At 35.8% G+C, this 24,693-nt stretch overlaps 1 protein-coding gene across 5 annotated transcripts in view; it reads right to left on the minus strand.

Annotated features, from left to right (window-relative positions):
• NEDD4 (NEDD4 E3 ubiquitin protein ligase) overlaps positions 1 to 24,693 on the minus strand; it is a 121,559-nt gene that overhangs the window by 50,669 nt on the left and 46,197 nt on the right. Inside the window, exon 1 of one of the 5 annotated variants that reach the window (XM_034994439.1) lies at positions 18,514 to 21,339. The exons of the other annotated variants lie outside the window; for them this stretch is intronic. Within the exon in view, the coding sequence (XP_034850330.1) occupies positions 18,514 to 20,073 (1,560 nt within the window). The 5' untranslated portion in view covers positions 20,074 to 21,339. Of the gene's footprint in view, positions 1 to 18,513; positions 21,340 to 24,693 lie in introns of those variants that run through there. 5 annotated transcript variants of the gene reach the window in all.

Here is a 24,693-nt window from a genome sequence, read left to right on the forward strand (position 1 = left end):
TATTGATACCCTGTCCATGTCAAAGCCGTAGTCAAAGCTATGTTCCTAGATCATTTACTGGCTTTTCAGCCTCAGAAAAAGGTTTTCAGCCAGTTTTCTTAGTTGTAAGGGGCTGTCTTCCTTAGGAAATGGTAGTATGATCTCTCCCTACTGTCTCTAGCCTTCCCCATCTGCGCCTGACCTTTTCTGCCTTTTAGGGACCATGAATCATTCACTCTCCCACCCTTGGCCTATAGAATCCACCACTTGCAGTCTGCACATGGTTGGTAAATTTTGACAGACAGAACATTTTGCACAAATCTATTATTCAAGTTCTATGAGATTACAACCCTGATTTCCTATTAATACTATGCCCAAATTTAAAAAATACATCCATGAGGTGAAATCCACTTAGATTCAGATGAAACTACCCCATTTAATAGTTTAAATATAACCTAAGAATGTTTAAAAATGTTTAAAGGAAGATTAAAAATAATTCCTAAGTTTTGCCACATTGTGCTGGGCTTGCCAATGTCTGGCTCATAACAGGAAGTCATTATTTTGCTCATTGGTCAATTGCTCCAGATTTTAGTCATCTTTAAAGGTAACTGAATCTGAAATCTAAAAACCACTGAACTTCATACTACATATGTTTCTTCAGTATATTAAACAGCAGCCAGCATTAGTGGGTCTAGAGAACACCCATGACAATTCAGGATTTATCAAAGTTTTTTGACTACTTGAATGAGGTGATCCTCCTGCAAACTCTCAAGGCAAGCAGCCTTGAGGCTACAATCATTTCAACTCTCTGATCCTTAATTTAAAACTATTTTACATATTCTCTTTGTCTTCCTCGCTTAGACTGGCCCATCAAAAGTTGGGATGATGTCTTCTATTCTTTTGTATTTCACAATAAAAAAGTATTTTTAAAAAATCTGCTTGCTGGAGTTTCAGTAGTATTTTTCCTAACTGATAAATAGTACTAAGCAGAAGCAAGGTACAGTCACTGGCAAATACTTTCAAAGATTTATTGTCAGTAAAATGACTATATTAAGAGAGGACCTGAAGGGACTGGGCCAAGAATATCTCTAAACAACAAAGAAAATAATTTATTATCAAATGATTCCCAGTGTTTCTTGTCCTCCTCCTCTTCCTCTTCCTCCCCCTCCCTGTTCTTCTTCATTTTTTGTAAACTTTGGTAGAAGATTACTTATGTACTGGTAGAAAGAAATGTTTTCTCTAACAACTTTTACCTTTTGAAATAATCGCTTTTAAGTTTTTAGAAAAAATTTCAGAATTAGAAACTCATTATTCTTATGATTTGATTACCTGATCATTTGGTCAAGTGTAAATTTAGCTGATCTATAAACAGTTTTAAAAGTTCTCCCCAGGGTTGAAAACTCATATAATTTTTATTGAAGAATATAATGTATCAATGAAAACAGGGGGGTGGGGGTAAGGATGTGGGTTACTGTTGTTTAAGAAAATAAGAACTCAATGGATTCCTTTAAAACCAAAATTTCCATGCTTAAACAGCAGGTACCAGTGGAGAAAAATAAGGTCACTGAGACGTGGCTCCACTCCTTCAGCCATGACAGCTACCAAGCACTGTAGCTTTAGGCACCTTCCTCAATAGACTGGAGCACTGTCGAAGTTACAGGGGTATCCATGGCTTGAGGCTCAGGATGTAATGTTCTAGAGAAACCCTGTCCAATAGAACTTTCTGCAATAATGGAAATATTCTATATCTGTGCTGTCCAATGTAGTAGCCACTAGTTACTTGTGGCCACTGACCGCTTGAAATGTGTCTAGTACAGATGAGGTTCAGAATTTTAAAATTTTATTTCATTTAAATGAATTTAAATCTCCATGGCCACACGTGGTTACTGGCCCCTGTATTGGACTGTGGAGTTCTAGCAAATTTTTTAGTAAAACAATACTCTCTGGTTTTAGGCTTTTACTTTTAGTTCTTGCCCAGCCATTCAGACATGTCCCCAAAGCTGACCACCCCTCACCATACTGTATTTGGAATCATGACTCCATTTTTTAAAAAATCAGTTTGGTTTATCATACCTAAGGAAAGGTTGAGTTAAACTTAAAGTATGCCCTTGGGAAATAAGTCACCCTAAGAAAAGAAGGAGCCCAGTGGGACACAGCAGTACCCCAAAGTGACAATGCCTACAAATACAAAGCTAGCAATAACAGTGCTCAACTGGACTGGATTTGTTCAAGAGTGCATGGTATCCATCTCTTGGGAACCCCAGAAATAGTGAAGAGTACTTTACAGCTGCCTGGGATCTTTTGCAGACAGAAGAGAAGGGCTAAATCAGTGAAACTTGGGTTATAACTGTCATTTCGTCTCCACTAGCACCTGTACTCTGGTGAATCTTGGGAAAACTTAGGTTACGTGTATTGAGTATGCAGATTTGATGGTTTTTTATCAGTATAATATATTTTGGCATTTTTACCACCTGTCTGATAAAATTTTTAAATGATAATTCAGGATAATATCCAAAATAATTTTAGCAGGTTAAAAAAAAATCCCAAGAGCCAAATACGTACTTTCTTTCAGTAAAGGGAATGATAACTATAAGAAGGCTATTTTTAAAACCCCACCAGATGCACAAAATTACTTATATGAATTATATAAAATTGAGTTTTCTATGAATACCCCAAAGACAGTAACTATATAAATATGAAATTATAATAGCTGAGTTACTTTGCTTTTACCCTATTGATAACTGCCAACCAAACATTTTAATATTAAGATAAATGGGCACACTGGGATATGTTTCTTTTTGTAAATGTAATCTTTTGTTAAAAACATTAAAAAAAATAGAGATAATGGAAGATCATTTGATTCCTAAAGATCAAAATAAAATAAAAACCAAGTTATAATGTGATTTTTACAAAGATATTTAATGTTTTCAAATATTATAAAGAATGAAAATGAACTTAAATGAAAATAGTGCTTAATGAAAACTGTGATATCTTAAAACAACTATTAAGAGACTCTCTGAATAGGCCTATATCTATAAAAGAAATTTAATTAATAATTAATAATTCTCCAAAACAGAAAGCCCCAGGCCCAGATGGGCTCACTGGTGAATTCTACCAAACATTTAGGAAAGAAATTATACCAATTCTCTATGAACACTTTCAGAAGACAAAAGCAGAGGGGATACTTCCTAATTCATTCTATGGAGCTAGAATTACCCTAAAATCAAAACTAGACAAAGACATTACAAGAAAGGAAAACAACAGACCATTATCTCTCATGAACATTGATACAAAAATCTTCAACAAAATACTAGCAAATTGAATCCAACAATGTATAAAAAGAATTATACACCATAACCAAGTGGGATTTAGACCAGGTGGAAAATTATTTCAACGTTTGAAAATCAATTATCATGATATATCACATTAACAGGCCAAAGAAGAAAAAAATCACAAGATTATATCAATAGGTGCAGAAAAAACATTTTACAAAACCCAATAGCAATCCACGACAAAAGTGTTCAGTAAACTAGGAACAGAGGTGAACTTCCTCAATTTGATAAGGAATATCTACAAAAAACCTGCATCTGACATTATGCTAAGTGGTGAAAAACTAGAAGCTTTCCCACTAAGATCAGCAACAAGGCAAAGATGCCCTCTCTCACCACTCCTTTCAGCATTGTAGTGAAAGTCCTAGTTGATACAATAAGAAAAGGAAATAAAAAATATACAGACTGAGAAAGAAGAAATAAAACTGTCTTTGCAAATGATATTATTATCTTTGTAGAAAATCCAAAAGGTTTGACAAAAAAAACTGCAGCTAATGAGCAATTTTCACAAGGTCACAAAATACAATATTAATATAGAAAAGTCGATTCCTTTCCCATATAGCAGCAATTAACAAGAACTTGAAATTAAAACCACAGTATCACTTACATTAGCATCCCCCAAACAGAAATAGTTAAATATAAACCTAACAAAATACAAGATCTATAAGAAACACTATAAAACAGATGCATGAATTTGAAGAAAAACTAAATAGATGAAGAGATATTCCATGTTCACAGATAGGAAGACTAAGTATTGTCAAGACGTTGGTTCTTTCCAACTTGATTTATGGATTTAATGCAATCCCAATCAAAATCCTAGCAAGTTATTTTGTGCATTTCAAAAATTGATTCTAAAATTTATATGGAGAGGCAAAAGAACAGTCAACAAAATAGTGAAGAACAAGAACAAAATTGAAGGAATGACACCACCTCACTATTAAACTATGATAATCCAGACAGTGTGGTAATGGTGAAATAATAGGCAAAGAGTTCAATGGAACAGGATAGAGAGCCCAGAAATAGACCCACAAAAATAGTCAACTGATCTTTTTTGTTGTTAATTTATTTAAATTCAACTTAATTAGCATATAGTGTATTATTAGCTTCAGAGGTAGAATTTCGTGATTCATCAGGGGCATATAACACCCTGTGCTCATTACATCAAGTGCCCTCCTTAATGCCCATCACCCAGTTACCCCATCCCCCAATAGTCAACTGATCTTAAACAAAGGAACAAAGACAATACAATGGAGAAAATACAGTCTCTTCAACAAATGATGCTGGGATGACTGGATAGTCACATAAAAAAAAAAGAGAGAGAGAGAGAGAGAATATCTAGACACAGACCTTATATCCTTCATTAAAATTAACTCAAAATGGGTCACAGACCTAAATGTAAAATGTAAAACTATAAAACTCAAATAATACTGGAGAAAATCTAAATGATCTTGGGCTTGGCAATGACTTTTATTGTATTTTACAATACCAAAGAGATGCTCCATGAAAGAAATTACTGATAAGCTGGATTTCATTAAAATTAAAAACTTCTACTTTGCCAAAGACACCACCAAGAGAATGAAAACACAAGTCACAGACTGGGAGAAAATATTTGTAAAAGACGTATCTGGTGAGGACTATTATCCAAAATATATAAAGAAGGTTTATAAATTAACAATAAGAAAACAAATAACCCAACTAAAATATGGGTCAAAAACCTCAACAGACACCTAGCCGAAGAAGACAGACAGATGGCATATAAGCATATGAAAAGATGCGCCTCAGCATATGCTGTGAAATGCAAATTTAAATAATGAGATACCATTACACACATGTTAGAATGGCCAAAATGTAAAACACTGACAACACCAACTGCTGGTAAGGAGGTGGAACAACAAGAACTCTTATTCCCTCACTATGGAATTACAAAATAGCACAGCCACTTCAGAACGTAGTTGAGCAGTTTCTTTAAAAACTAAACTTACTCTTACCATATGATTCAGCAATCGCACTACTGGGTATCTACCCAAAAGAGTTGAGAACATAAATCTACATAAAAACCTGCACACAGACATTTACAGCAGCTTTGTTCAGAATTGCTAAAACTTGGAAGCAACCAAGATGTCCTTTAGTAGGTGAGTGGATAAATAAACTAAGGTACATTCAGACAATGGAATATTATTTGGTACTAAAAGAAAAAGAAAAAACAAAACTATCAAGCCATGAAAAGATATGGAGGGAACTTAAATGAGTATTATTAGTGGAAGAAATCAATTTGAAAAGACTACATACTGTATGATTTCAATTATGTGACATTTTGGAAATGGTAAAACTATAAAGGCAGTAGAAAGATCATTGGTTGCCAGGGATTAGAGGATGGAGAGATGAAGAGGCAAAGGATGAAATATTTTTAGGGTAGTGAAACTACTCTGTATGATACTATAATGGTGGATAGATACATGCCATTATAATTTGTCCAAATCCATAGCATGTACACCATCAAGAGTGAACACTAAATTCAACTATGGACTCTGGATGATAACAATATGTCAATGCAGGTTCATTAATTGTAACAAATGTACCACTCTGGTGGAGGATATTGGTAATGGGGGAGGCTACATGTTTCAGAGTGGGGGCGGATACAGAAAATCCTGGGCCTTCTGCTCACTATTGCTGTGAACCTAAAAATGCTCTAAAAAATAAAGTTATTAAATAAGAATACCACCAATTGAGAGATTTGGAATTCTTTAGTTTACAAACTGAAAAGAAAGAATCTACCATCTTATGGCTAGAAGCTGATTCTATCAATGACATAAAGTCAATAAAATAGTTTCTGAATCACTATTTTCAATGAGGGATAAAAAAAAGTAATAGGGTCACCTCTTTAGAACTACCAGTTGTTGCATAAAGATTGGCTTTGTGGGGCACCTGAGTGGCTCGGTGGGTTAAGTGTCTGCCTTCAGCTCAGGTCATAATCCCGGAATCCCAGAACTGAGCCCCAAGTCGGGCTACTGCTTGGCAGGGAGTCTGCTTCTCCCTCTGCCCCTCACCCTGCTCATGTTCTCTCTCTCTCACTCTCTTAAATAAATAAAATATTAAAGAAAAAAGAGTGGCTTTGTGGCCCACATATAGGACTTTCTAGCTGCTAATTTGCTGTATAATTCTTATTTATTTCTGTATTTCTTCTGTATATCTAGTATTGATGTAGTTTTTTTCCCCAAGAATATGCAAATCAAAATTGAGTATAAGAAAAAAGAGCTGTGCTTTAATTTGTAATAGGGCTTTTAAAAAACTGTATTCCTTTGAAAATATATCTTGATCTTTGATAGAGTCTTATGAAGAAGCGCTTCCCCAGATTTCTGGTCTGTATTTTTGTGCCACAGTTGACCCTTGAATAACATGGGTTTGAACTGCACAGGTCCCCTTAAATGTGGATTTTCTTTTTTGATAAATACAGTATAATACTGTAAATGTATTTTCTCTTATAATTTTCTCAATAACATTTTCTTTTCTCTAGCTTACTTTATTGTGAGAACATAGTATATAATACATAAAACATATAAAATATGTGTTAATCGGCTGTCAATCAGAAAGGCTTCCAGTCAACAGTAGACTATAAATGGTTAAGTTCTGGGGGGAATTGAAAGTTATATGCAGATTTTCAACTGCATGGTGACTAGGGGGATCGGCACCTCTAGCCTCTACATTGTTCAAGGGTCAACTGTGTTTTTTACTTTATTTTTTTTTAAGATTTTAATTATTTATTTTAGAGAGAGCAGGAAGGAGGGGCCGAGAGGGAGAAAGAGTCTTTTTTTTTTTCTAAAGATTTTATTTATTTATTTGAGACAGAGAGCATGAGAGAGAGGAGGGTCAGAGGGAGAAGCAGACTCCCTGCCGAGCAAGGAGCCTGACGCGGGACTCGATCCCAGGACTCCAGGATCATGACCTGAGCCGAAGGCAGTCACTTAACCAACTGAGCCACCCAGGCGCCCAAGGGAGAAAGAGTCTTAAGCAGACTCTGCGCTGAGTGTGGAGCCTGACGTGGGGCTCAATCCCAAGACCCTGAGATCATGACCTGAGCCAACACCAAGAGTCGGCCGCCTAACTGACTGCACCACCCAGGAACCCCAAATAGTGTTTTTTAATGTGTTCTTTTCATGTATTTCCTATTACTTAACTGTTAACCTGGATTCTTAAATTTATATATGATTCACTTTGTACACATATAAAACAATAATTATTATGTTACACATTGTGGTACTTTACAGTATACAACGCACCTTCATGTACTCTCACAACAAAGTATAAGGCAGATAATAGCTCCTTTTTACTGAGCACCAACTATCTGCCAAACACACATGAAATTTTCAGTCCTCAAGACAACTCTGCCAAGTTTCATAAATTTCATACTTCATAAACATGAAATTAAGACTCAGAGAAGCATAAGAGGAATAAGAGAAATTAATGTAGCTAATTCATCATAGTGTACATTTTCATTCTATCTAGGGATGAGGAATGTGGGTATCCTAGATGTTTAAACCCCAAATGCAGATTTGTGGTGATTTAAAATTGAGGTAAGATGTAGTTTAGGTGATAAATTCCAGGTCCTAACAATAACCTTTTAGTTCTAGGTTACAAGGTGAAAGCCTCAATTTTATTTGTAACAAATATATTATCAAAAATTATCAGATTAAAGAAACAGAAAATCCCATGATAAATAATTGACATGCTCAGCCCCACAGTGAAATAAACATCATAAAAGAGATGAAAAATTAGATAGACACACATTAAAGGAGAGGTATCCATCTTGAGCTACGTCATTACTAAAACGACCTCGATGACTTGGGTAGAGATCCAGTCAAAACAGTTTAGAACTAGTGTTAATTTTGTTAAGTGTGAAATTGCACTGTAGTTTTTAAATATTTAAAAGGTCCTTAATCCATTACAGATGTACTCTGAAGTGTTTATCATAAAATTGTAAGATGTATGGGATTTACTTAAAAAAAAAAAAAATCCAGGAAAGAAAAAAGGAAGGGAAAAGGTGGATGACATGATTGACAACACATTGGTAACAGCTGAAACTGAGAGTTTACTGAGGGCACACAAGGGGGCTCCTTGTATTATTCTTTCTATTTTTGTGTGTTTGAAATTTTCCATAATAAAAAGTTTAAATGTAAGTGAAAAAAAGATATGTAGTTTGTAATCATTTAGGTAGTTTATAACAATTATTGAAGAAAAAAAACATAGTGAAATTCATAAACTGTGTTAAAGGAGGTAAAAACATATAGTATGTGTTATTTGATCAATAAAATTAATCAGAAGGTGCCTGGCTGGCTCAGTCTGTGGACCGTGTGACTCTTGATCTTGGGGTTGTAAGTTTGAGCCTCATGTTGGTTGCAGAGATTACTTAAAAATAGAATCTCTAAAAATAAATAAATAAAATTAAATTAATCAGAAAGAACAAAGTAACTAAAAATGTTGGGTCACAAATTAGAAGAATAGAAAAAGAAATATTTAAAAGATAAACTGGTTCTCCAGTAATATGTTTAAATAATAATCCCCACACTTAGCTTTTACTCAACAATGGCAATAAGAAAGGACCTGGACTCACAGATACAGGGTTAAGAGTTTTAAAAGAATATATCAGGATTTTCTCCAAGTTAAAAAAATCATAGTTAAGGTTTCAAGTTCAAGTGACAGCAAGCATCCAATATCACATTCCATTAGGAGGTCATGACCATTACCTCTTTCTTCTTGTCCTCTACCCAAACACATTTTTAATAGGTCTATTCTCTTCCTCAGAGTGATAATCATGGGTATTACATTTAAATGGATTGCCAAGAATATAAAAGGTTAGGAAATATGTTAAGGAAATCACATATTCTATTACAAAGAATGTTTAATTTAGTCTTTCTACGAGTATCTTCACTTCTAGACTATACACAATGTATATTCAGACAACAGGTATGAAAATCGGGTACCCCCCCACTGTAAATTAATTAAGCTACCAACAGAACCTTAAGGATTTGGTAAGTAAATACCACTCTTAAGGCATGGTTTTACCAAACTGAACTAACTCAGTTTCAGAACCTAAAGAAATCACCTTCATCCATAGTTTATCACTAAGCATGGATATAGAACATAACTGGGTGGGGCGCCTGGGTGGCTCAGTTGATTAAGCATCCAACTCTTAATCTCAGCTCAGGTCTTGATCTCAGTGTCCTGAGTTCAAGCCCTGTGTTGGAGCCTACTTAAAAAAAAAGGTGGGGGGTCCATAACTGGGCAGTCATTGGAAGTTTCTTCTGTGGGGGAAACAAACTTGACGTCTGAGGAAAAAACTCTAGATAATAACAGTCAGAAGTCTCCCAACAATGAAGTTTACCAGTTTAAAAGCCCCACACAATTACAGACGCTCCAGATCACTTAGCAGTGACTCACTCTCAAATATGAAGAGACAGCCAAGGTTCACCAGACACGTGAAGAAAAATGCCCAATAACAAAGAGAAACAAAAAACAGTAATAGCAAAAGGACCCATAAGAACCAAAGACAATGCAGGACTCATAACAAAACTTGAAAAAAAAAAAAAAACCTGAAGTAAAACATTTTCAAAGAAATAAGAGATTGTATTTACAAAACAAGAATAAGAAGGGGGAATCATCAGAAAACAAGATAGAACTTCAGATATTTAAATAACCAAAAATTTTAAAATTAAAAAGAAGGGGAAACTTGGGGAAAATCTTCCAGAAAGATTTGGAAAAATAAGGAGGCAAAGAAACAGAAAACAGGAGAGAAAAGTAAATTGTAGGAGCAATCCAAGAAATGCAAACTTCGGCTCATTGGAATTCTAGGAAGAGAGAACAAGAGAAAAAGGCAGAAAGGGAATTTTCAAAGAAATAACATCTGATTTTTAAAACAGGCACATGTTATCCTGATAGAAATTTAAATTAATTAAAAATTATATAGGCAAGGGGCGCCTGGGTGGCTCAGTCGGTTGGGCGTCTGCCTTCGGCTCAGGTCATGGTCCCAGGGTCCTGGGATCGAGCCCTGCATCAGGCTCCCTGCTCAGTGGGAGGCCTGCTTCTCCCTCTCCCACTGCTTGTGTGCTCTTTCTCTCTCTCTCTCTCTGTCAAATAAATAAATAAAATCTTAAAAAAAAAATTATACAGGCAATCACATATCTCAGAGTTTAGGTGCTCACCTGCTTAATGTAGGTATATGGACATTATTGTATGTTATACTGTATCATACTGTAGTTGGTTGTTGCTGTTGTTGTTGTTTTTAATAGATTCTACTGTCTTTTCATCTAAATTGTAAACTCTTCAAAGCCAGGAATAATATTTGCCTCTCACGGCAGGCACATATTCTATTTCTGATAAATACTTGTTAAACTCATTTGCTTTGAAGATGACTTTAGTTTCCATTAAGCTCTGTGACTCTTTAAGAGGGTTCAGTCATTCAGCCTTGGTACAAAAGGTAAAGGTCATTCTTAGCTAAAACAGTTACTTGAAACTCCAGGAACAACTCTGAGAATCCAATTCTTAACGTTGTTTGGAATGAAGTCACTCTATTAAACAATGATAAATTTAAAGCTGGTCAAATGGCCTTTGTTTAAATACCCTTAAAAGTTTTGGCTCATTCAATCTTCTTTTCAGAAAACTTGATCTGAGTCTCCATCTAGACACATAGTTCTATGGTACCAGTTAGTGGAATATGTAGGCTATGAATCAGACTCCACTGTGGAAATTAATCCTTGAGTCACGATCATAATATTCCATTGGCATCCACCCCAGGGACAAGGTATTCATTTAAGAGTGCCACTCTTTCATGCAAAGGATGAAGCATCAAGTAGCTCCCACTCATCATTACAGTCATCCCTTAAATATCCTAGTTTGGTTATCTGTTTGAGCAAGGCTGGCTGGTTGCCCTCATCTATCAGGATTCTCCAGTCATTTCTACCATTCCAAAGGGTCCCTTGGTTTTGATCATTAATTTAATTAATATTTATTGAGTGTCTGTTTTGAACAAGGCACTGTTCTAGATACTGGGAATATAGCAGTGAGTAAGACAAAAAGTCCCTGATTTAGGGAATTATATTCTAGTAAAGTAGAACCCAGAAAAGTTTACCTATTTGCTTAACCTTTTCTCTAAAATTCTCTGATCAATTCTAGAAAATATACATTTGCTTGTCTGCTTGCTTGCCTATCTATTTCTATCTCCCTATCTTTTTTCTTGCTACGCTTCCTTTTCCCCATTTCTTACCTGAGATATTTAATATCTTATTAGGCTCCCTGAAATTAGGCTAAGCCACAAGCGCTACAAAGTCTACAAAAACCCAGCTACCAATAAGATTGCTTAAAGTGCTCCAATGGAAGGACAGGTCCTAAGATTTTCATGTCCTGATTTATATTTGAGAAGTAATATATGCTTGAAGCATTACAAAGTTGTATCTAACGGATCTCTAAATTTTCTCCTTATAGAACTATCAAAAGGATAGTAAGCACTGATTATATATGGTTTTTCAATTCATTACATAAGCCAGTGTAAGATTTAAAAATTCTTGGTAGTACCCTAATTGATGCTGCTACAGGAAAGCATATTGAAAAGATTCAAAATGTTCACAAAGAGGAAGATAGAAGATATTGTTTGAAAAAGCCAAAATACTTAAGAAACATATAACATTTCAATTGTGTATTTTTCAAATCGCATGCTGAGAGGGGAAAAAACTAATGTAGGCAACAATTTTATAAAAACAACATAGACCAGAATTACAGCCATTATAAATTTAAGAGATTCCCTTAGGTAGAACCACAAATGTTATAGACTAATATTTTTAAATTCTTAAATGAAACTAAAATGTAATCCTGGAAAATTTAATAGTCAGAATTCTACAAGAGTCGTATTAAAGTTCTTTTGTGAGGCAAGTAGGCAACTTTGCTCTTGAATGTTCCTTGGTCCAAACAATCTCTTTTATATTACATGGTCTCAATCAATAATGAGTCTAATCATGGTCTCAATCAATAATGAGTCTAATGCCTAAGTAGATTTAAAATTCTTTGCAAATTATTTTGACTCTGGCCACAGTATACCTACATAGCTCTGCTGTATGTAAAAGTGGGAGAAGGACTCATTGGATAGTTCAACTATAAACTGTATTACTGTTCTCATACAAGAATGGTCTTCTCAAAATGTGTTTGAGAAATTAGCAGCATTGATACAACTTAGGAGCTTGTTAAAAATATGGAAAAGGAGCTTGTTAAAAATATGGAACTCTCAGGCATCCCAGACCTACAGAACCAGAAACTGCATTTTAATAAAATCTCCAGGAGATGTGCACGGACATGAAAATTGGAGAATTACTGGTCCAGTTGACAACTTAAGGCATTTTCCAGTTGCAATCTTCAAAGCATGAGAGGGCAGCTTGCCAACAAAAATTTGAGAGAAAAAAGGAAGTAGTCCTGGATAACATTATTTTAGCTATATCATAAAATGTTATACACTCAGCTTTTGTAAGGGGGGTAAGGGGGACAAATGATAAAAAAAATCTGTTAAGAATATTTCTGTATTTAACGAACAACTGAATTTAAAGACATTGTCTGTTGTTCCACCAATATCCTTGATGGATATTGGGTTCTTTTTCTTGGTAATATTTTTTTCTATTTATGCAAATCACACAATGTTTTACAGTTTGATGGTTTTGTAATACATCTGAATCAAGAGAAAGCCTGATGTTCCCCCCACTTCCCACCCCCACAGATATCCTAGAGCCTAACTTGAAACATGTGGATTCACTTGGTCAAGATGTTCTTTGTGTTACTAGCCCATGAGTTGAACTACAAGGTACATAAAACAAGCTACCTGTTCGCGCTTTCAAGTTCTCAGATCTGCTCTAGTTCTATCTAAGAAGTTTTGTTAAATCTCAGGGTAGGTAAAATTGCTTTTCAACAACTGCTCCCATGTCGGGACAGATTCGCTCACCTCTTGTTTTGAAATGCTTTTTTGCATTGCTAAGTGTCTGTCTTCATCTGACTATAGTCTTCCAGTCTCACACATGGCAAACAAAGAATTCAGAACCACACACTTGAGCAATACTTCAGGTATTTCCTGGACATGCTGACAAGATCACTGGTTCCCTTTCTTGGCACTCATTCACACCTGCTAACCACCCTGCTGACCTCAACACACAGGCTAGCCACACACAGAGACCCTGCCCAGCCCCTTCTGCCCAAACAGGCTCCCGGTCCTGACTTCTCCTGCTCTATCTTGTTCACTGTCACCCAAATGCAAAGGGACAGTGGGTCTAGAAGGGGGAGTCCTCACAACGGCTAGTACCCGGTGGGCTCCATATCCTGGAAGAAGCCCATGACAGAAAGACAGAGATGCCTACTCTCCAAGTAGTTTGTAGCAACAGCCCTTAAACCCTTACTTGCTTCCTATGGGGAAGCTCTGTTTTTGTTTCATCTCCTTTTTGGTGGTAGAGAGGGGGATGAAAAAGTTAAGAATAATACCATTCAAAATGAGCTGTGACTATTCATAGGCAGCATCAAGTTTGCACTCCTGTGTGTTGTTTCTTTCATCGTCAGATTACTGAATCTCCATTTCTGGTTTCCCTGCTTATACTCACTTATTCTATAGTTCAAATGTAAAAGAATAGAGAGCTAGAAGCCCCTTCTTCCCCCGAGCCTAGGCTGCAATATCTTCATGGACAGAGAATTAGTGCATTTATATCCACCCAACACGGTGCCTTCTACATACCAGCCATTAAATATATATTGTGCCCACACTAAGTCATGCCTGTTCTGTGATACTGATATTTCTCTTCCTTACCTGTTTCATTCTTTCTTCAGCCCGGCTTTCGTGCTGTCCCCCTGATCCCACTCTTGCTAAAGTCACCACGGACCTCCTAACTGCCACGGATGCATAGGTTCTGTGGTGCTGCATGCTACCCTTCTTGAATTTTCCCTTCCCTTGACTTCTGGGCTTCCCTGCTCTCCTGGCCTCTCTACCCCTCCAGTGGCTCTTTTCTTAGTCTCCTGATTATTTCTTCTTCCGTTGTCTCCCCAAAGTTGGTTGTCCCCAGAATTCTGATTTACTACCCCCTCCCATCTCACTTTTATGCTTTTTTGGTTCATCCTTAGCTAAGGCCTTGACTATATTTGTAAGTCCCAAGCTACATTTCCAGCCCTCGCTTCTCTCTTGAGCCCTGATCCTCCATCTCCACCAGCCCCACTACCCTCTCAATACATGAACCTAATAATGCATGATTTCTTTGTCACCCTCCCAATTTGCCCTTCTCCTGGATCCTCCATCACCTTTCACACATCTAGCCTTGCACGTACTGCTGTTTCTACCTAGGGCAACGATTCTCAACAGGAGTCAATTTTGCCTGTGGGGGACCTTTGGCAATATCTGGAAACATTTTTTGATTGTCACAACTAGAAGAGAGGGGTGCTACAGGCATCTAGTGGGTGGTGGCCAAAGATGCTGCTGAACATCCTAAGGCACAGGACAGCACCCCCACAAGAAAAGGTATCCAGCCCAAAGGTCAGTCAATAGTGCTGAGATTGAGAATCCTTGCTCTAGAATATCTTCTTTGCTTTCTCTGCCTGGTGAACTCCAACTCACCTATCAAGACTCAGCTCAAATGTCACCACCTCTGTGAAGTCTTCCTCTATCAACCGGGTCCTCTCCTCCAGATGAGTATTCTTGCATCTTTCTCACCTTCTCATACACACCTCTATTTTAGCACATTAGACATTAGGCTGAATTTCTGTTTGTTTACCAGCATATCTCTATTACTAGCATGGGAGTTCCCCCAAGGAGACCATATTTTATTATCTTTTATTCCCAGGGCTTGGGTCAGTGCCTGGCAAATAATAGGCACTCAAATGTGTGCCAGATGAATGAATTAAAGAAATAATATCTACAGAGAAATCCAAAGTGTTTCTGAAGCAAACAACTCATCTCCCTGAACCACTCTGAAGTTAATATTCTAGTTCCTCAGTTCTAAGAGATATGCATTCACAAGTGTACATCTCTTAGCAAATTTCTAAAATGGGTCACTCACATTGTTATATCACAGTTTTAGAGTCAATATTTATAAACTATATTGGTTTTTATAGGAAAGGTTAAGTGTTGTTCAAAATAAATTTAACCAAATGTCTCTAAATATTCTGCTGAAGTTAAGAGGAGCTGAGAAAATAATGCAACACTAAAACAAAAACATATTTAAAACATTTATTTTAGGAAGAATAACTAAGTAAATTATTGAAATGTATCATCTTGAGATTAGTGTTAAAGGCTTTGAAATAATTGAGACAGTGTTTTTTTAAAGTTCTACTACACTAGGCTTAAACAATTTACCTACCCAGGATGAAGCAACAGGAAATGAAGAAAAAATTTGTAACAAAGAAAAAATGTAAAGCCAAACTTTTGGATAAAAATGTGCATCTATGTGAAGAATGGAGGACATGTACAAACTTGGGCAAAATGCTGAAGTATTTTAAATAATAGGGTAACAAAATCTCTGAGCATCCTAACAGTATAACATAGGAGATTTAGAGAATAGGAAAAAATAAAATAACAACTGAGTAAACTGTTCCTTAGAGTTTAGACAACTGGAGTCATTTTTATAACTAGATAAAAACTACTTCTTGACTGAGCTGACAAAATATTACAATGTTAAAACATCAAATATCTACTTTCAGATCAAAAGTCATTACACAGCCTTTACAAAAGTAATATTGTATTTCAACAAGTATATATAAGAAACATATGCCAGTTATTGTTACGTTCTTTGATAGCAAATAAATAAAACAAACATTATCATGCAGACTAAAAGTCCCACTTTCATTCTAAGTTGTAAACACAGAACAGAGCCCTGTTGCAGATAGGTAAAAGTTCTCACTAGATTTTAAAATATCAGCCATTTATGAGCCGTTATTATAGAGAGCTAGAAACTGGATACTATGCTGCTAGACACTGGTAGCTAAACACAAGAAAAGAATTCATAGACTCTCAGTGCTTTAGAAACCAGGGTCCCTGACCAAAGCAGTGATTTAATTTCACGGCTGCTCGGTACAGATAGCTGACATTACTAAATGCTACTCTAATATCAACTTGTTAAATGTGAATCCAGACTCAGCATATCAGAATACTAACCCAGACTAACTGGAGTCATGGGAAATATTTTGGGAGCTGTTTATTTATAAATGAGTTACAATATACCACTATAATTAGACTAATATATAATTATTGATAAACACAGGATTATTTCTAAAAGCCCAGTATTGTTGCCACTGCTAAGTTTAGAAAAAACATTAGCATTTTCTTTTCAAAATAAGCCTTTACCAATCAATTAGATCAATTTAGATCTAGTATATGTTGAATTTAATGGTCACTGTATTGCTTACCAATACTTTTATATAGAGTTGTTTAATAAACATTAAATGGAGGCACAAATTAAAGCTCTCCAGCAAACTACACATTTCTGAACTATTTATAATCCAATAATCTACCAAAAAACAGCATCTGCACAAAGCTAGACCTTTGGCTGTCACAAAAAAACAGTTAAGTTAGCTTACCTAAGTTAAATAAAACCAATAAAAGTGTATATTTTTAGCTATGCAGAAGGCATTTAGTCACACTTTATTAAAAAACATTAAAAATACCTTTTTCAAAAGTATCATTAACAACAAACTATAATATTACCACAAAATCAACTATTTTGAGGCTAGGTCTACAAATATATTTATCTATAAATATTTCTAGGTTACTTATTCCTTTCAGATTTATTTCATTTAATGTAAGATAAGTTTACAAGGTACATGTAATTCAATTAGCAAATTATTAATATTTTTCTTTATAGAATCACTTCATTGCTTTCTTTCAGGGGGCAAAACAGTTTCATGGATTATAATCTCCTCAAAACTGTTTTTTTAAAAGTTTTATAAATAAAATAATACTAAAACATAGATCAGAATTTGAAATCTGATCTTTATTCATCTTTAGTAAAGTAGTTGCTTAAATTAACATCTGGGCATTGGGTAACAATAATTGTATTTATGAGATTTGAAAAGAGGGAAAACTATCAATTACTTAATATTTTATTTACCTAAAGCTACTTGTGCAGAAGTTTAAAAAAATTTTTTAATATAGATATTGAGGTTTATATAAACACAGATAAACAGATAAGAATTTTTCTCCCCTAAACTATTATGTACTGTCATCTAGAATTAGTTTAGCCAGAAAAAATTTTTTAATTTTCTGGAATCTGGCAAGACCTTCCAAATAGAGAAATTTTAAAAACCTACTTAAGTTCAAATACTTTGGAAAATCTATTTAAGTTCAAATACTTTGGAAAGGCTCAACTATATAAAAAACTTTTTGGTTATGATTCATTAGAATTAAATGACTAATAAACAAAATTATCAAAATAACAAATTAATAAGGTAACTAGAAGAGTATGGGAAATGCCTAGCAGTTGAAACCAAATTCAAAAAACATAAAATTTAGAATTCAATATTGTTGAAAGACCAAGTTACATTTTAGAAGGCAGTCTTAACTGGTAGCTAAAGCTAGAGGAAAATCGGGTGGAAACAAAATTCCTGTGGTTAAGGGTATATACAAATGCAAATGCCATTTATTTTTCCTCTGCTTTAAACATGCAGCACAATCGTTTTTTATCAATGTTCCACTAAATACACATCTTTTAGAGGAACATTTTCTCGGGTTCATTTGTGACAAGATTTTCACATTTTTTATGCAGGCTTTTTATTGTTTAATATTTTAAATAAGTATTCTATATTTTACCTTATTTCACAATGATTAAGGAGGGGAGAATACTAAATGAACATTTTTGAAAGAGGAATAAAATATGAAGTTAGACATTAAAATGCTATGTTACCTGAAGAAAAAATTACCAAAGTAAAAATGTTATGAAATAAATTATTATTTAAAGCTTGTTTTATGCTACAGAAATGTCTCATGCCTTAAATCACTTTGGAAAGTTTTTTTTTCTTTTTAATGCATATTTCCAACACTGGTAAAATAACAAATAGAGTGAAAAACTATTGGGGGTTCCTCAGATTTGCAACTATAAAGTTATGACTATAAAACACTTACTAGCTAAGTTATAATAAATTTTAACCAAATATTTCATAAAGTTGTTCTAGTATAAATTAACATTTACCAGGACCAAAGGAAACTTACCTTACAAGAATGCTTTAAAGAATTAGATAGTTCATTTGTGAAATCTCTGTTACTGTCTCTTGATACGTTATCAACTTTATCTTCATTTCCAGATGCAAACTTTATGAGTAATTGTGATGGTCCCCCCTTAGAACAATTGTGCTTAAGGCTGGATAAACAGGAAACATTTGGATAAGTTCCTCCCAATGAAATACTTCTTTGTAAAATAGCATGGTTTTTGTTTATCTGTAAATTTGGTCTTTCCAACTGTCCATTGATATTTATTTGGTAATCTATGTTTTGAGAGGATGGTAAACGTGCAGATGTCCTCTGCATAAGCTTAATGCACTCTGAATCAGAATTAAGCTTCATTTCTGACATCTCTGGTTTACAATCACCATTTGCTGTTTCACAATCTAATGTAGTTGCTTTTTGTTGGCTGAAATGCACTGAGACACAAGAATATCCTTCAGATGACTTTTCACAGACAGTCTGATTCGGACTATTACTTGCAATAGCAGTTTTCTTTTGTAATGAGCCCTTCCCGTGAAGTGGTCGTATGTCTCTTACTTCTCCGGGAGTACTCATTGTTTTAGATAACCGAAGTCCATTGACAGCTGTGGAAAGAAATGCCTTAGCACTCGTCCCATCTTCACTGTGGGCAATTTCACTAGGAGAAATAATAAACTGGTGTGAGGTTTGATAGGATCCTTTGCTTGGAAGAATATCTGTACTTGTTGGAGAAGTTGGTGGGGTATTTGAAGGACTCCCAGGAAAAATGACTAAAGATGAACAACGTTTCAGTGGAATTTTTGAGTTCCTGCTCACTGGCAATTTCATAATTTCTAGTCCACGCTCCAAGTCCTCTTGGACAAAAGGAACAGTACTTGGACTTCTTGAAAAAATTTCATATGGAGTAGTATTCCTGTTTGGCACGCTTCTCTTGGAGGTGCCGTCAGAAGGTAGATCTCCACCCAAAAAAGTATCATCAGTTGGTGGAAAAGTATAACCACTGCTGTCACTGATGGTACTGTTTGTGTAGGAACCACCACTCGTGATACTTGTACATGATCCATAATCACTACCTTTGCTGCTGTAAGACCCATTCTCACTGGTGGAAAAGTTACTAAGGCTACCACTGCGAAGGGCAGAACCGCTTACAAGGTTACCATCACTCACAGCGTTCAGTTCATTATCAGCCCCAGCATTGTTGTAAATGCCGTCCTTGAAGACACACGTCAACGAAGCATCATCCCCATCATCTAAGACATGGCTAGGCTGAAGACATCCACCGTACCTTGTCGGCTGTAGCGAAATCTGCAGACAGCTGCTCTTTTTATTAACATTTTCAGGTGAAGGAACAGATGATCTTTCCTGAGACTTAAGGTTTTCCTGTATTAACGGAGTTGGTGCAGTCTGTCTAGGAGTCAGCTTCATTTGAACAACATTAGACGCTGAAATCCGGGTTGGCCTTTTGAAGTACATGTGAACATTGCTATCCAAATCATCTCCGGAGCTTTCTGACAAAGGATAAGTATTACTTCTTCGGGCTGCAAAGTGCAATCGTAAGCTTTGTGCCATTTGTTCTCATTTCCAAACATGTTAAGGGCTGAAAGTCATGACAAAGATCTCTGTCGGTAGATAGGCTAGCAGCAGCTGCCCAGCATCGAAGGAAAAAATCATTTGTGGTGCCTAAAAGAGCTCTTAAGTAGCAGTCTTTATCTTAAGTAAAACCTTAGATACCAGCTATCATAGAAAGAAAAAGACGACCCATTCCAGAGACTGACGTTTCCAAATATTTTGAATTGCTTGTAGTCAAAGTGCCTTCGCTTACAAAGCACTTGATTTCCAGCGACCTTGAAGCGGAGCTCGGCTGCAGCACTCTGCGTCAAACACTGCCAACCTTGTTTCAATTATACCTTCTCCAATTTGCATGAATGAGTAACACAAGAACAACAATCTTCCAGTGTTTCAAGTTGAAACAGTATTTTTTCACTCCTGCTCTACTAAATGAACATTTAACCATGTGAATCACGCCTATACTTTCTCCAGCAGTTCCACCACTAATATTTTTACCCATAGGGATAGAATTACAGGAAGTTGGTAGGAATGAAACCCCATGTAATTGAGTATCAAATAAAGGGTTGAATTTCCAAATAGCAGCCAAACTAGGAATCTCGTCAAGTTAGTTAATGTAAAAAGGCATATATTCTGTTAATTTTTTTTGAATGAGTAAAGTCAAACAATCGTATAAATTTGGAAGTACCAAAACTTTGGGGTGAGTTAAAACTCAAGCATTAAATCAAATAGATAAATATTCTAGCTTCCAAAACACTACTTAGGAAAAGTGAAAGCTTAAGGAGAGAAATACAAAATTAGCCTAGTAATACTATTGAAAAATTGAGCACAGGTCTGAGAAAGAAAAGTTTAAGAGAAGCTGTCACCAAGCATTTTCTCCTGTAATTTTAAGGCCTTTTCCAGCCAAGTAGTACAGTCTTTAAATGATGCCATTTATATTTTGACTATAAAAACTCTGCCAAGAAATAGCCTAAGCAAACATTCCATTAAAAATATATGCAGATTAGACAGAAAAACTATACCCCAATATAGTTTGGGCACACAGGATATTTTATTCCACTGTCTCTGCAATTCATTCATTTAAGAGAGTGTTGTGGTAAGTAAAGAAGTCTAAAAAGGATTTAACACATCAAATAAACATATCTCAATGCCAATTCTGTTCTGAAAACTCTAAGAGCTCTTTGCTGGCCCCTACTGGTGTGTTGAAACAATCCATTTAGCTGTTTGATATCTATAAAGAAATACAAACCATGCTGCATATTTCTTTGTATAAACAAAGTACATACTTGTTTACATTTTTTAGTACTAGCCTTGCCCTAGAGGTGGAATTACCTACTACTGCTGATAAAGCTCCCACAGTAGAGAACAGTAGACTGTTTGTCCTCCTAGAGGTTGTGATTTTGTATATATATTTTTTTCTGCTTTGTATTTATTTAACCTTTACTTTATTTTCAGTTTACTAGGTAATAAAAGTTTAATATTTTAATTTCTCCCCTAAATGTCATAGACCAAGGTTAGTATTCTACTTGAAAGAAACAAATTTATTTTTAAATAATACTCTAGGGTATATTTAAACCCCTTACCTGAATTTTATAGCTGGAACTCCAGTAATAAATATATACTGGCTCATTCATAGGAAAGTAAAAAGTAAAATAGTTCAGTTGTTTACACCACATGGTACTACACCCAAGTTGTATTTTTCTAAGTAAGATTTTTTTTCTAAGTAAAAGTAAATATGTAAAACATATACTTGTACTTTGTTTAAAAAAGAAAACGCCTTAAGATAGATCTGTTCTCAATCATAATTTTCTAAACAGTATTTTTAATCAATTAGGAGATGATGAAATAGAAATATGGAATTTATGAAATTATATTTCGGACTAGGATGATATAGTACTATGTTTTAGAATGTGTACAATAATTATAAACTTAGCAATAAAATTATTATGTTATTTTGGTTTTATATAACCTACCTCTTTTATGATTTTACAGACTTCAGTAAATATTCCCCTGTAATCCTCTCTCTTTATAGAAGAAAGAGTCCCAATCTTTTCACTTTACCTTCAAATGACTTCAGCTTTTCTTCCTGAATTAAGTTAGGGGTCTCATAACTCAAAGAATGGAACACTTCTAAGAGGCTAACTAATGAGATCTAACTGCTCATGCCTGTGGCCTAAAGCTTCTAGTTAACAGGCAAAACTCCTCTGGTTGTTGATATAAAATAATGAGCCTCAGACATTTGGCTAGATAAATGTTTTCTCTTTGGTAAGCTTCACTAGAAACATCAGTCTCATGTGCCCGAACTAGATTTCAAGCTTCCAGAATGCCAGGACCATAACTACACTTTTCTTCTGATCTTCCTGGGCTCATGCTGGGCACAAAGTAAGCACGAAGTAACACCAGAGAGGAGGCTAAATGGGTGGATGGTCACCACACTTACTCTGACTGGCTAATGCTTTCTTTCAGGATTTTTTTTTTTTTAAAGTTGATCCAGCTATTACTTCTGAAGAAATATCAAAAAGCACCTTATGACCCAGCAATTGCACTCCTGGGTATTTACCCCAAAGATACAAATGTAGTGATCCGAAGGGGCACATGCACCCCAATGTTTATAGAAGCAATGTCCACAATAGCTAAACTATGGAAAGAGCCTAGATGTCCATCAACAGATGAATGGATAAAGAAGATATGGTATCTACATACAATGGAACATTAGGCAGCCATCAAAAAAATGAAATCTTGTCATTTGCAATGACGTGGATGGAACTAGAGGGTATTATGCTAAGCGAAATAAGTCAATCAGAGAAAGACAGGTATCATATGATCTCACTGATACGAGGAATTTGAGAAACAAGACAGAGGATCATAGGAGAAGGGAGGGAAAAATGAAACAAGATGAAACCAGAGAGGGAGAAAAACCATTAGAGACTCTGAATCTCAGGAAACAAACTGAGGGCTGCTGGCTGGAGTGGAGGGGGGTGGGAGGGATGGGTGGCTGGGTGATGGACACTGGGGAGGGAAAGTACTACGGTGAGTGCTGTGAACTGTGTAAGACTGATGAATCACAGGCCTGCACCCCTGAAACAAATAATACATTATATGTTAATTAAAAAATAAAAAAAGAATAATCATCAGATTTTAAATTAAAAAAAAAAAAGCACCGCAGCTGGACTGGACGAGAAGGAATGATGATTAGAAGTTTTCAAGGAGGGCTTCAGCCAAGGGAAAGGAAGGTGAGAGAATCATAAGCACTTCCCAGCCTGTCAGTCTGAGTTTCAGTTGTAGAGAGGCTCAACAGTTCATGCTGCCAGCTCTGGGCTGGGATCGTACAGGATCTATGCCACCACCACAGCAGTTAAGTGGAGAACCTGGCGCAAAATGTAGCTCCTTAGCCAGATTCCAAAAGAGGAGCATCAACCCTCAACCTAAGTGGAGAAGAGCTGGAGAGTGGTGACAGCCCTTACCTGGGAGGAATCTACGCAAGTCCTGAAGAACTTCACCTTCTAGAACGAAATGGATCATGTCTGATGATCAGATTGAAACTCAGGACCCCACATTCTGGGGTGTTTGGTTATTGATGATATACACAGAAAATAACGTGATGATCTAAATGTCAGGAATCGACTCTGGATAACCCTCATCATCGACTACAACGTTGAAGGCCAAAGTCCACTGTGATGATTTTTAATTGTACGTGTCAAGTTGGTTAGGCTCTTTTGCCCAGCTGTTTAGTCAAACAGCAGTCTAGATGTTGCTATCAAGGTATTTTTCAGATGTGATTAATATTTAAATCAGTAGATTTTGAGTAAAGCAAATTATCCTCCATAATGTGGTGGGCTTCGTTAACAGCTAAAGGCCTTAAGAGCAAAGACAGGTTTGCTGAAGAAGAAGCAATTGCACTTCAAGATTACAACATAGAAACCCTGCCTACGTTTCCAGCTTGCTGGCCTGCCCTACAGGTTTCAGATTCAAGACTGTGACATCAACTCTTACCTGAATATTCAACCTGCTCTCCCTGTCCCACAGATTTCAGACTTGCCAGCTTCCACAATCACATGAGCCAATTCCTTGAAACAAATCAATCTCTCTCTCTCATTCTTCCTGGTTCTGTTTCTCTGGAGAACCCTGACTAATATGACCACTAAACCTGAGAAGCATAATTATCTCCATTCAGAATATAGAATATAGGCATCTCCTAAAGCTTCAGAGGCTGGATGTGTGCAGGTGTATCTCTCAGGTCAGTGACAAAGAGCATGAACTTTTGCATTGGTGGGTAGAATTTATGTCAAGGCACATCGTTCTGAAATGTCCCATTGTGTCATCACCACCATGATCACCATCATCAGACTGCTGGTTTATAACCCTTAGGTCTTAAAACAAGAGGGATATAACCCTCTCTTTTTTCAAAACAAACAGCACTTATATTGCAAATATTTCCCAGAGGACTAGAAATTGTTTCTGCTTAAAATTTTATCTGTGCCCTTCGCCATACATTTCCAAAGATAATTTGCTAGGAAAAGGATATGTTCTTAATTCAGTTGTGAATGCTACAGGGGAATAATCATAAATAACATTTACAGTGGCACAGGACATTTACTGCTATATAGTCAAGCCTGTTAGTCT

Source organism: Mirounga leonina, unplaced genomic scaffold (assembly GCF_011800145.1).
Source record: "Mirounga leonina isolate KUSES-001 unplaced genomic scaffold, KU_Mleo_1.0 Mir_91, whole genome shotgun sequence".
In the NCBI taxonomy this organism is placed as follows: domain Eukaryota; kingdom Metazoa; phylum Chordata; class Mammalia; order Carnivora; family Phocidae; genus Mirounga; species Mirounga leonina.